Source organism: Pelophylax lessonae, assembly GCF_965119305.1.
Source record: "Pelophylax lessonae genome assembly, contig: HAP1_SCAFFOLD_232, whole genome shotgun sequence".
In the NCBI taxonomy this organism is placed as follows: domain Eukaryota; kingdom Metazoa; phylum Chordata; class Amphibia; order Anura; family Ranidae; genus Pelophylax; species Pelophylax lessonae.
In genome coordinates, this window is record NW_028120100.1 from 7,304 (window position 1) to 21,125 (window position 13,822).

The 13,822-nt window shown below is 44.3% G+C and overlaps 1 protein-coding gene across 1 annotated transcript; it reads right to left on the reverse strand.

Annotated features, from left to right (window-relative positions):
* Positions 1 to 1,179: 1,179 nt before the first annotated feature.
* On the reverse strand, positions 1,180 to 10,712 carry LOC309543575 (uncharacterized protein; the record flags this gene model as incomplete). The annotated part of the gene is made up of 2 exons (XM_082276040.1): positions 1,180 to 2,045; positions 10,646 to 10,712. 2 exons carry the CDS (start codon positions 10,710 to 10,712, stop codon positions 1,180 to 1,182), a joined length of 933 nt encoding a protein of 310 aa, XP_082132166.1.
* Positions 10,713 to 13,822: the final 3,110 nt, after the last annotated feature.

The following is a 13,822-nucleotide window of genomic DNA, read 5'->3' on the forward strand; positions in this document are numbered from 1 at the left end:
TTCCATTCATCTGTCAGTGGGGAAGCCCGCTGACAGCTGATGAGTCATGGTTGGTAAGGATGCGGGCAGCTGGCTTTCAGGCTTGCTGCTTAACAACCAGCTATTTCTTCACACAGAATTTGCATCGGTCGATGTTTTTTTTTTTTTTTGACTGATCCGAATTTGAATCGCTACAAAAAGTTGGAATTCGTTAGAAAACAAATAAACAAAACAAATTTTAACAGATTTAAACAAAATTCATTACAATATCATTTGGAGATTTGGATACATCCGAATCTAGGAATAACCAAAAATTTGACGGAATTTGTATTCGCAGCGAAACGATTTTCACGTGTCTAACACTTAATGGCCACCCGCTAACAGCTGGGCTCCCAGCCAATGCAAATGGCCGTCGATAGCAGGGCCCACTCTCCAGGCATGGATCCTCTACATATGTGTGAAATAACACCACCCCGCTGATAGCTGGGGACTCAATGACCACTCGGGACATCCTGGAAGACTTCTGGATACCAAAAGAAGCTCCTGACATCCCGCACAGCTGCCCAGCACCAGACCCGCCCACCAATACTTCCAATAGGTAGGAAAAATTCATACAAAAATTGTCCTATAAGTGAGGAGGACAAAAAATGAACGCAGCCATTGGCTTATCCTCAACATTTATGGGGGTGGGGTCTTACGGGGGGAGGAACGAGGGAGGAGCTACCCAAACGTATGCTGCCATGGACATCTGTCAGGAAAGCACATTATGGCCACTAGATGGAACTGACCATTATAGGAAATCCCAATTCACCATGACTGGGGGAATGCGGGTCACATTTCATTAACACATTTATAACAACCAGATCTGTAAGTGTTTGTGAAATCTTCCCGCACAAAATGTACTCAGCCAATGAAAGGTAAAGACTCCATTTTTATTTTTCTCCTGCTATCAATGGCCGACACGGGACAACACTTCATCCATGTCTTTGGTGATCTCTGATCTCCTTATGAAGGGTTTCTTACATGATGAAGATCAGCCATGGAGTATATCTGAGGTGTATATCAGGGTGTGCTTCTTCCACACGTCCACCAACATTCATATAGAAGACATTTCCCGCACTCAAGGCACTAATACACCTCCAGGGTTGTGTGGGACCCCTGATGTACAGGAAGACAGGACTTCAGTGAGGAACATTTCCCTCACTCAGACCAGGAAAGTTCATTCTCCTCAGTGTCCAATCTCAGATGACTGTAAACAGAGGACTTCTGTGACTGACAATTCCCGTACTCAGGACAGGAATGCGGCTTCTCACCCGTGTGCGATCTCTGATGCGTGGAAAGATTGGACTTCTGTGCAAAACATTTCCCGCACTCAGGACAGGAATACGGCGTCTTACCCGTGTGCGATCTCTGATGCGTGGAAAGATTGCACTTCTGTGCAAAACATTTCCCGCACTCAGGACAGGAATACGGCTTCTCACCTGTGTGCAATCTCTGATGTGTGGAAAGAGTGGACTGCAGTGCAAAACATTTCCTGCACTCAGGACAGGAATACGGCTTCTCACCTGTGTGCAATCTCTGATGTTTGGAAATCCCAGACTTGTGTGAAAAACATTTCCCACAATCAGAACAGGAATACGGCTTCTCTCCCGTGTGCGATCTCTGATGTGTGGAAAGATCGGACTTGCATGAAAAACATTTCCCACACTCAGAACAATAATATGGCTTTTCCCCCGTGTGCAATCTCTGATGTGTGGAAACATATGACTTATGTGAAAAACATTTTCCACACTCAGGACAAGAATAAAGCTTCTCACCAGTGTGTGAGCTCTGATGATTGTGAAGACTAGACTTCTGTGCAAAACATTTCCCGCACTCAAGACAGGAATATGGCTTCTCCCCCGTGTGAAATCTCTGATGTCTGGAAAGATCGGACTTCTGTGCAAAACATTTCCCGCACTCAGGACAGGAAGACGGCTTCTCACCAGTGTGAGATCTTTTATGCACATGAAGATTGTATTTAAAACTGAAACTCTTCCCGCACTCAGCACAGGAGAACCTCTTATCTGTTGTAAGGACGGCACCGTCCCTCACAGTCTGAGGTTCCTCAGGATAAGAGGAATACGATGGTCCCGCACTGTCCCTCACAGTCTGAGGTGCCTCAGGAAAAGAGGAATACAATGGCCCGGCACCCTCCCTCACAGTCTTGGGTTTCTCAGGAAAAGAGGAATACGATGGTCCCGCACTGTCCCTCACAGTCTGAGGTTCCTCAGGAAAAGAGGAATACGATGGCCCGGCACCATCCCTCATAGTCTTGGGTTTCTCAGGAAAAGAGGAATACGATGGTCCAGCAATGTCCCTCACAGTCTGAGGTTCCTCAGGATAAGAGGAATATGATGGTCCATCTACACTGTGTGGTGCCGGATGGACATTTGAGGTAGCCGGGTTTTCTCCTGGACTATACTGTGTGATGTCCTCATCTTCTACTTTACAGTCTGGAGACAAAGTGAGACAATCCTCTGAGGTTTTCCTCATCTCCCGTCCATCTACTAAAATAGAAATATAAAGATTATTACTAGACATGAGCAGATTGGTTCCCCTAAACCAGGACTCTGCCCACAGCAGACAGCTTTGTCTCTGAGGATCTTACAATTCCCCCCTCAAGGTAACTAGTAAATGGGTCCTCTAATCTCCTACCAGTTCATTTCTTTATTCATGGACCTTAGTCAGAGAGTGAGGAAACAATGAGAACTGTCTTTTATAGGAGTGACAGTGATGAGGGGATTATAGGACAAGTGTCCCCTCCCCCTCTATCACTCATTGCCATCTTCCCAACATAAAAAGTCCCGCACATCCTTATTTAGTCCATGATTTAGTCATGAATAACAGCGGGGCTGAGCCCCACCAGAGGTCAGAGAGTGAGGATGGGGGGGGGGGGGGGGGCGACAACTAAGATGAAGACTGAACTGATCCTGAAGACCATATATATCTCTGGGGAAGTCCAATCAGGATGCAACGCATCAGATGGGAGTGGTTTGAAGACATCATCACGTTAGGCGGAGTGCCCTCAAGTTACACTGAGACTGATGCTTGGGGAATCTGCAGTGATTGTGTGTATTCAATGCTGGATTGATTTTTTAACCTTGTGAGTGCTTTTCTTATCCATGTAATAAATATAACAGTGAGCACTATGGAGTCTCTTTATCTCTAGTAACAGGAGCTAGCTACCTAAAGAGGAGGCTCCGCCTACATGTACCTGAAGGTGTGTGATTTCATGCTGGGTGTGTCCTCTTGGTATGGAGCAATGGGGTCCATCTGAAGAGGTGAGAGAACACCTGGAATTGCAGAGTGGCGCACTGTCAGCTTATTCTCCGTGACACCAGAAGGGTGGATTTGTGGCTCATTCATGTTTACTGAGGATTGTAAAACTGTTTGTGACTGTTCACCAGTGTGCGTGTCTTTTCATGTCTTTTCTTCAAGTTTTTGTGTGTTTGTGTGTAACAGTGTGTGCATTGTATAGATAGAATATACATGGCTCAAAAAAAAAAAAAATGAAAGGAACTCAGTGACTTGGGTGTGAGACTATACAGACATATCCCTCCACCCGGCAGAGCCAGCAAATAACAGAGCAAGTAACCCCGAGAGAATTGTTCTGTCAGAGATCTTGCTAGACCTGGGCATGGGGCAGAAGACCCAAGGTACATACCCCAGGTGTCTAGGTCAAGCTACATCTATGGTGAACATCAACATTTTACTGCCAGCTGAGCCCCAGAATCTCCATACATCCAGTCTAGAGACATAAATTGTGTCTGCAGCACAGAGAAGGAAGATTATCCGAGAGAAATACAGGAATACAGGATGGGGAACACAGCTCAGGAAAGTGACCAGGGGATTACAGGCTGATATCACCCAGTCCCTGCCCTACTCTGGACCAATCAGTGAGCAGTATGGGTGGGGGAATGTATTTAGTGTTAATGACCCACCTGTGCTGATCTCTGTAGGAGTGTCCTCCTCTATAAATGTCCCCATTATTCCATCCTCCTCCATAGACTGCTGATCATCCCTCACATACATTTCTTCTTCTGCTTTAACCTCAAATTCTATATCGATTGGATCTCCACTCTAAACCAAGAAAATGAGAGAGAATATCATCTGGAAAATATAAGCTTACATAAAAAAGACACACATCCCCTCCACAACTCCATGTTCTAGATACTCCATCGCACCAACCTTGTAACAGTGAGGGATGGTGTGACCTTCCTGTGTGGAATCCCGGGAATACAGAGGACGGGGGCATCTCTCTGGGGGGTTCCTGGTATTAGGTGGCTCCATCATATCCTTGTGTCCTTCTGAAACCTCCTCCATCACTCCATACTCCTCATCCTCCTCTTTATACTCTTCTTTTACAACAATATTATCCTTGGAGTTTTCATTCTGAAAAATATAAAATATTCATTGTAAAAAAACACGATTGCTTACAGTGCTTTGCAAAAGTATTCGGCCCCCTTGAACTTTTCGAACTTTTGCCACATTTCAGGCTTCAAACATAAAGATATAAAACTAATTTTTTATGAAGAATCAACAAGTGGGACACAATCATGAAGTGGAACGAAATTTAATCGGATATTTCAAACTTTTTTAACAAATAAAACCTGAAAAATTGGGCGTGCAAAATTATTCAGCCCCCCTTAAGTTAATACTTTGTAGCGCCACCTTTTGCTGCGATTACAGCTGTAAGTCGCTTGGGGTATGTCTCTTACCAGCTTTGCACATCGAGAGACTAAAATTTTTGCCCATTCCTCATTGCAAAACAGCTCGAGCTCAGTGAGGTTGGATGGAGAGGGTTTGTGAACAGCAGTTTTCAGTTCTTTCCACAGATTCTCGATTGGATTCAGGTCTGGACTTTGACTTGGCCATTCTAACACCTGGATATGTTTATTTGTGAACCATTCCATTGTAGATTTTGCTTTATGTTTTGGATCATTGTCTTGTTGGAAGACAAATCTCAGGTCTTTTGCAGACTCCATTAGGTTTTCTTCCAGAATGGTCCTGTATTTGGCTCCATCCATCTTCCCATCAATGTTAACCATCTTCCCTGTCCCTGCTGAAGAAAAGCAGGCCCAAACCATGATGCTGCCACCACCATGTTTGACAGTGGGGATGGGGTGTTCAGGCTGATGAGTTGTGTTGCTTTTACACCAAACATAACGTTTTGCGTTGTTGCCAAAAAGTTCGATTTAGTTTCATCTGACCAAAGCAGCTTCTTCCACATGTTTGGTGTGTCTCCCAGGTGGCTTGTGGCAAACTTTAAACGACAATTTTTATGGATATCTTTAAGAAATGGCTTTCTTCTTGCCACTCTTCCATAAAGGCCAGATTTGTGCAGTATACGACTGATTGTTGTCCTATGGACAGAGTCTCCCACCTCAGCTGTAGATCTCTGCAGTTCATCCAGAGTGATCATGGGCCTCTTGGCTGCATCTCTGATCAGTCTTCTCCTTGTATGAGCTGAAAGTTTAGAGGGACAGCAAGTCTTCGTAGATTTGCAGTGGTCTGATACTCCTTCCATTTCAATATTATCGCTTGCACAGTGCTCCTTGGGATGTTTAAAGCTTGGGAAATCTTTTTGTTTCCAAATCCAGCTTTAAACTTCTCCACAACAGTATCTCGGACCTGCCTGGTGTGTTCCTTGTTCTTCATGATGCTCTCTGCGCTTTAAACGGACCTCTGAGACTATCACAGTGCAGGTGCATTTATACGGAGACTTGATTACACACAGGTGGATTCTATTTATCATCATTAGTCATTTAGGTCAACATTGGATCATTCAGAGATCCTCACTGAACTTATGAAGAGAGTTTGCTGCACTGAAAGTAAAGGGGCTGAATAATTTTGCACGCCCAATTTTTCAGTTTTTTTATTTGTTAACAAAGTTTGAAATATCCAATAAATTTCGTCCACTTCATGATTATGTCCCACTTGTTGATTCTTCACAAAAAATTACAGTTTTATATCTTTATGTTTGAAGCCTGAAATGTGGCAAAAGGTCGCAAAGTTCAAGGAGGCCGAATACTTTCGCAAGCCACTGTATAAACCATAACTACCAATAATTATCAGACATCTACCTGATGATGGTGAGGGTTGGTGTGACCTTCCTGTGTGGAATCCCAGGAATACAGAGGACGGGGAAATCTCTCTGGTGGGTTTCTGTAGCTGGATGACTCCACCATGGTGTCCTGGTACAGATCTTTGTGTACTTCCTCTTTGACCCCATCCTCATCATCCTCCTCTTTTATCTCTTCTTTAACCTCAACTTTAGAATCTCTCAGGTTTCCACTCTGAATATATAATAAAAATGACATCAATGTAACAATGCAGATAATGTACAGATCCTAATGATACTATCAGTGATTGCTCCTCCTCTACCTGATGATGTTGAGGGATGGTGTGACCTTCCTTTGTGGAATCCCGGGAATACAGAGGACAGGGACATCTCTCTGGTAGGTTCCCATTACTGTAACCATCTGTAGGAAACACACACACACTGTCGGGGACCATAAACCAGGCGAAGACAGAAAGTACAGTTAAAAAAAATATATCACACCTTTAATGAAATAGAAAAAAAAATTACAGTTCAGGAATGCAGTCAAAAACAGAAGCCGGGATGTGGATGCCAGAGCAGGTAATCAGAGGAGCCGGGGTCAAGAAACCAGAAGTCAGCATAGTCGGAAGCAAAAATCAGGAACAGGAATAGGAAGAGAAGTCAGCCAGGGCAAGTAACACAGGAACACACTGGAGATCATAGACCAAGCAAGGGCAAGGAGGAAATGAGCTCAGCTGCTTCAAAAGCAAAAAAGGGGCTGGCTGTAGGCTGGGCTAATGAGGCAGGAAATGGTAACCAGGTGAGTCACTGTGGTAACAAGCGGCTGGTAGTTACCCGACAGCTAAGCAGATTCTAAACACTAAAGGAAAAGAGCAGCTCGCTAACTATCAGGAGCCCAGCCCTGACAGTAGCCCCTTCCTCAACAATCCCTCCCCCTTGGAGGAGCAAAAGACTTAAGGGGAAAATGTATATGGAAAGCCTGGAACAGGGCAGGAGCATTTACGTCAGAGGATTAGACCCAAGAGCATTCCCCTGGACCGTAACCCCTTTGAACTGGATAGCGTATGTGTCCACTAAACCTATGGAAGTTAATGATAGATTGAATCTCATATTCCACATGGTTGTCAACCTTAAGCGGGCGAAGGTGTAGTACTGAGGTGGTATAGCAATAACACGTAAAGAAACATGGAATACATTGTAAATACGAACGTTGGAAGGAAGATCTAATGTGTAGGCCACTGGGTTAACCTTACCCTCTCCCCAACTTAGTAGGAGGATGCAGGTAGGAGTCTGTGGTCAGCATGGTTTGTACCTCTCTCTGGAGTGTTGCAAAGATTCTTGGACCTGCACCTAAGTGGAACAAAGTTCCTGAAGATGTTGCTCTAACGCAGAAATGCCTTGCGGAACAGATGTATCAGGCAACATGGATGGCTGGAACTCATAGTTCACCATAAACTGAGATATATTTTTTATAAATTGGTTTTGCGTCTGATCCTTCTACTCCCACTGGCCCACAAAGCCCCATCCTTTCTTTCTCTATCTATTTTTGCTGGTAAACTGAGATAATCAGGAGGCGGCATTGATGGTGCTATTGTGAGCAAACTCTACCCAAGGTAACAGGTCCCACCAGTTGTTATGGTGGTCAGAAATATAGCAACGTAAGAACTGCTTCAAGGCTTGGTTGGCCCATTCTACGGCCCCATTGGACTGTGGGTGATATGCAGAGGAGAAGGAAAGGGGAAATCCCAACTGTGCACAAAAGGCTCACCAAAACTTGGACACCAACTGGCTACCCCTGTCCAAGATGATAACTTTAGGTAACCCATGTAACTGAAAGAACTCTCCAGTGAAAATGGATGCCAGTTGCTTGGACACAGGCAACTTCTTTAGCGGAATGCAATGTGACATTTTGAAAAACGGTCAACCACCATAAGAATATCTGTTTGTAAGGTTCTGGCACTCTCAGTGCCTCCTATCACATTATTTCCGGGTGCTTTCCATCTACCTAGATAGATGAAGCACATATAGGTGTGTTTCCCTTTAAGACTGATGCTGTCATCACTGAGCGCCGGACTGGATGGCTATTTAGATCGCCGGCTCTCACTCACATGTGTTCGTTCAAACACCTTTGCACCTTGATGCTAACTTGGCTTGAAGCTCTCATGCTTGCAAGCATACCTCGCTGACGGAACCACGCTGCGCTGATCCCTGTATCCCGCTACTGGATCATCCGCTCTTGCTGAACCTCTCCTCTACTACATTGCTATTAGTGATAAGTACCCCGCAGGGGAAACCTCTATAACCTTTATACTAAAGCTTACACTATCTAGCTCTGCATACTAAGGACTATTACTACATCTGCGTTGTCTAAGATTGCTAGCTCTTGAGCCTACTGCCACCTATTCCTGCACTGGGTTGATCTCTCTTGTATGTCCACCTGCTACTCTGTCATCTGCTACCATACATGATTGCTAAACCTATCTGCATCCATCTGCTACTATCTTACCTTCAAGTGTCTGTCTTCTACTATCTCCACCCAACCTGTCTCTTCAGTCTATCATCACTGTGTTACTATATACATAAGTCACTCTAGGAAACATCTTATTGAGTGTGTGTATTTACTTGCTGAATTGAGACCTTCCACACGATGAGTCATTGAGGGTTGGGAATGGTATCTCAGCGTTTCTCTTACATGACTACTGAAGTGGAATATTTCTGCAGCTGAAAATCCACACCATACATAAAACGCAGGAGCGTTACACTGTTTTGCTATGGGAGTTGCGTAAATCCATAATAAAATCCACAGACAAGTGTATCCAAGGCCTCTCTTCTCTGCGTATGGGTTGAAGGAGGCCCACTGGAAGGTGTCGTGGGGTTTTATTCTGAGCACACACAGGACAAGCGACTACAAAGCTGGTTTCATGAGCACGGAGACTAGGCCACCAGCATTGTTGAGACATAGGCCTTAGGTCTCAACAATATGTCCATACGCCGTTGATTTTTTTCCTGGGTGCCCAGCTGCCTTAGGTGAATGGTAGGTCTGGAGGAAAATGGTGTGAAGATTCTCAGGGACAATGCAGCGGTCATGAGGTTTTCCAGGAGGAGAATGGATCTGAGAGGGCATCATTCTCTCACTCAAAGGTGAAGTGAGACTAGAAAAAAATAGTCAAAATGCAGTCCGAAGGTATCACAGGAGTGGGAACAGACTCCATTTTGGAAGAGGAGGAAAACTGCGGCAATAAGGTATCTGCTCTTATATTATTTGTATCAGGTATTAATGAGACTATGTAATTGAAGCTTGACAGAAAAAGGTCCCACTGAGCCCTTCCAGGAGCTAAACATCTAGCCTCAGACAAGAATGAAAGATTCTTATGGTCAGTCAAAATGAGGACCAGCACAGTAGTACCCTTGATGAGATGCCTCCCTTCTTTAAGAGTTAAAATTATGGCTAATAATTCTCTATCCCCAGTTTCCGAATTTCATTTTGTTAGAGACAATTTTTTAGAAAAGTAGCCACAAGGATGGATAGAACTCTCAGGGGTAGGAGGTTGAGACAGGAAAGCGCCTACTCCAGTCTCAGATGCATCAACTTCAAGAATGACGGGCAACATGGGATTAGGATGTTCCAGCGCAGGAACTGCAGCAAAAGTGGCCTTGAGGGTTTCAAAGGCTTTAATGGATTCCAGGGACCAATTCTGTGGGTTGCCCTCTTTTCTGGTCATAAAGTATCAATGAAGGGGTTTGACCAGAAAAGAGAAATTACTCATAAATTTCTGATAATAATTAACAAAGCCAAGAAAATGTTGTAGAGCACATAGTCGTATGGGCCGAAGCCACTTTAAAACTGCAGATGGCTTCTCTAGGTCCATCGATAACCTGGCAGCACAAATGACATAACCCAAAAATTGAACCTGTTCATGGAACTTGCATTTTTCCAACTTGCAATAGAGGTTGCTTTCTCTCAACCTCTGTAGCACACGGGAGAGATATCTGTGTGGAGGTTCTCTAGGGATTTACAATATATGAGAATATCACCCAGGTAAATTACCACCTATTATGGCAGCATATCTCAGAGGACATCGTTAACAAAGTCCTGGAAAACTGCATGAGCGTTGCAGAGACCAAAAGGGCATTACGAGGTATTCGTAGTGTCCGGTCCTAGTATTAAATTTCTATTTGTGGCCCTCATTAATCCTCACAAGATTGTATGCCCCTCGCAAATCGAGCTTAGTGAAGACCGTTGTTCCCTTGAGGCAGTCAAATAATTCCGTTATCAATGGGATTGGATAAGTATTTTTAACAGTAATGTGAATGAGACGCCTATAATCGATACAGAGACTCAGTTTGCCACTCTTTTTTTTTCCCACAAAGAAAAAGTCGGCACTGGAAGGAGAAGAGGATTTGCGGATGAACCCCTGGGATAGTTAAATCGCAGCATACTTCTCCATTGCCTTCTCCTCTGAGACAGACAGCAGGTAAACCCGGCCACGAGGAGGAATGGCTTCGGGGTTGAAAGTCAACTGTGCGCTTTAAAAGGCCGATGTGCCAAAATAGCGGCCTGACCTTTGTCAAAGACATCACAGAATTCCTGGTACTCTTCTGGCAGTAAAGAGACTGAAGACATGCACATGATCTTAATCACTTTCTAAAAAGATGTATTACTGCATTGTGGGGGCCATGACAAAACCTCAGCATTACGGCAATTAAAAGAGGGATTGGACCTCTGTAACCATGGATAACCAATGACAACTGGGTAATGAGGTAAGGAAATCACTAGGAATTCAAATTATCTCATGGAGAAGACCCTACACCCATGGTCAAGAGTGGTTTCATGGGTCACATGGGCAGGCTGTAGAGGTCTCCCATCAAAAGCCTCAATGGTAAGTGGGGAGGCACGAGGCTGCAGTGGTATTGAGTGTATTGAGTATTTAAACAGAAAGTGCAGTTAAAATCACACCTTTAAGAAAATAGCAAAAATAACAGTTCAGGAACGTAGTGAAAAACAGAAGCCGGGGTTTGGATGCCAGAACAGGTAATCAGAGGAGCAAGGATCAGGAAACCATAAGTCAGTTTAGTCAGGCGAAACAAAACAGGAACAGGTATCGAAAGAGAAGTCAGCCACGGCAAGTCATACACAGGAACACACTGGAGAGCATAGACCACGCAAGGGCATGGAGGAAATGAGCTAAGCTACTTAAATAGCCAAATGGGGCTGGCTGTGGACTGGACTAATGAGGCAGGTAATGGTAACCAGGTGAGTCACTGTGGTAACGAGCGTCTGGCAATTAACCGACAGCTAAGCAACTTCTGAGCTCTGAAAGAAAAGAGCTGCAGGAGCCCAGCCCTGACACACACTGACTGAATACATTGTTTCTATGTGTTTATCAGATGATGGGGGATCTAGGTGGAGCCTCCGTACTGCTCTCTCCTTTACAATAAAGTCTCCTCTTACCCGGTGATGTGAGGGGCGGCTGATTCTCCATCATGACGTCCTTGTAGAGATCCTTGTGTCTTTCTAAATACTCCCACTCCTCCATGGAGAAATAGACAGTGACATCCTGACACCTTATAGGAACCTGACACACACAATGATACAGTCACCATCCAGACACATCCACTTTTTATATAGTATAGCATCAAATCAAGTAAACTCCTGGAATATTGATCTGGTCAGTTAAGTAGCAGTGGGGGTTGTTTATCAGATTCCACTACTTTGGTTTTAATTGAAATTATCAGGTGCACTAAATGGGCAACAATGAGATAACCCCCCACAACAGGAATGGTTTTACAGGTGGAGGTCAATAACATTTTTTTCCCTACTCATCTTTTCTGACTGTTTTTTACTAGTTTTGCATTTGGCTGGGGTCAGTGTCACTATTGGTAGCATGAGGCCATACCTGGACCCTATAGAGGTTGCACAGGAATGTTCTGACCCTAATGGGATTAATCTAGGTTTCCACACTATATATGTGTGTATCATCATCTGCTGGAGATAAAAGACGTCACAGTGACTATGGAGGAAGGACATGAGGTGGGGGGGGGGGGGGGAATAAGATCTTATTACCTCCTCTGCTGCCACTTCCAGCGACGTCTCCTCGCTTCTGCCTACCTCATGGAACTTCCTGTCTTTGTCAAACATCACTTCCTGTCTATCCTTGACATCACTTCCTGTCTTCCATAGAGACTTCCTGTCTGGGTAGAAGTGAGATCACCACCTTGTGGAGCTCAGAGGAACTGCAGTCCAGAGAAACGTCTCGTAGTGAGAACACGGCCTTGTGCTGTGTGTATGTACTGTATATCCTTATAGATGGGCCATCTCCACTCCCACCAAGGGGGAGAGAAATATATTACTGCCTAGTCCAGCTTTTCTCAGCCAGGGTTCCTCCAAAGGTTTCTTGAGGCTCCTTAACCACTTAAGCCCCAGCCTTATTTCGGACACTTTTTGTTTACAAGTTAAAACCAGTATTTTTTACTAGAAAACTACTTAGAACCCCCAAACATTATATATATATTTTTTTTTAGCAAAGACTCTGGAGAATAAAATGTCGGTCATTGCAAAAATTTTTGTCACGCGGTATTTGCGCAGCGGTCTTTAAAACGCCATTTTTTTGGAAAAAATTTGAAAAATCACATTTCACTGCATTTAAAAAATACTAAACAGTAAAGTTAGCCCATTTTTTTGTATATTGTGAAAGATGATGTCACGCCGAGTAAATAGATACCCAACGTGTTACGGTTTAAAATTGCGCCCCCCGTGGGATGGCGACAAACTACGGTCAATAGAGATCTCAATCTGCGACGCTTTAAATTTATTTAACGGTTACTAGTTTAGAGTTAGAGTGTAGCTCTTTTTTTTAAATTATTGCCCACGGTCTGGCGATCGCGGCGATACCTCACATGTGTGGTTTGAACAGCAATTTCATTCGCAGCTCGACTTGCGTATAAATTTTTTTTTGTGCGCGAGCTAACGGTGACAGGGGCTGCTAAAATTTTTTTTTTCCTATTTATTTTTTTTTTTAACTTTATTACATGTTTTTAAAAAAAAATAAAAAATCTGATCACTTTTATTGCTGTCACAAGCAATGTAAACATCCCTTGTGACACCAATATGTAGTGACAGGTACACTTTATGGAGGGATCGAGGGTCTAAAAGACCCTAGACCCCTCCACTACACTTCCCTGTATGCAAAACGCCGAAAACGGCATTTTTGCATACAGCCGTTTTTCAAATCTGCCACCTTTTGCAGCACAGTAACCCGGAAGTGACGTCATGGACGCCGCCTCTGGGTTACGTCATCGGAGACCCGATCGATGCCGTTTCCGGCATTCATCGGGACTCCATCCAGCCGGTGGACGAGCCGGCTGGGTGCTCGGGGCTCCTGGTGGGACAGGAGCCCCGAGCAAAGCCACGGAAGGCGACGGGAGGGGGGGTATAACCGGTATAAACCCGCAAAGTTACCCGACGTACCGGTACGTTGATATGCGGTAAGTGGTTAAGCAATGAACAATTTCTGTCTCTCAGTAACAACTGACATCAATGATCTGTAAGGGGGGCAGTCTTCCCACTGATGATGATATAAGGGGGTCCTTCTTGGTCATCAATGTAAGGGACCACTGCACTGACCACTGGAAATTACTCCTGGTTCTGGTGAAACTAAAAAGTTATTCAGCTGAGATGAAAGTATTCCTAGCACTGATAAATGACAGCTTGATACTCATTCTAGTTGTTAAAGAGTACGG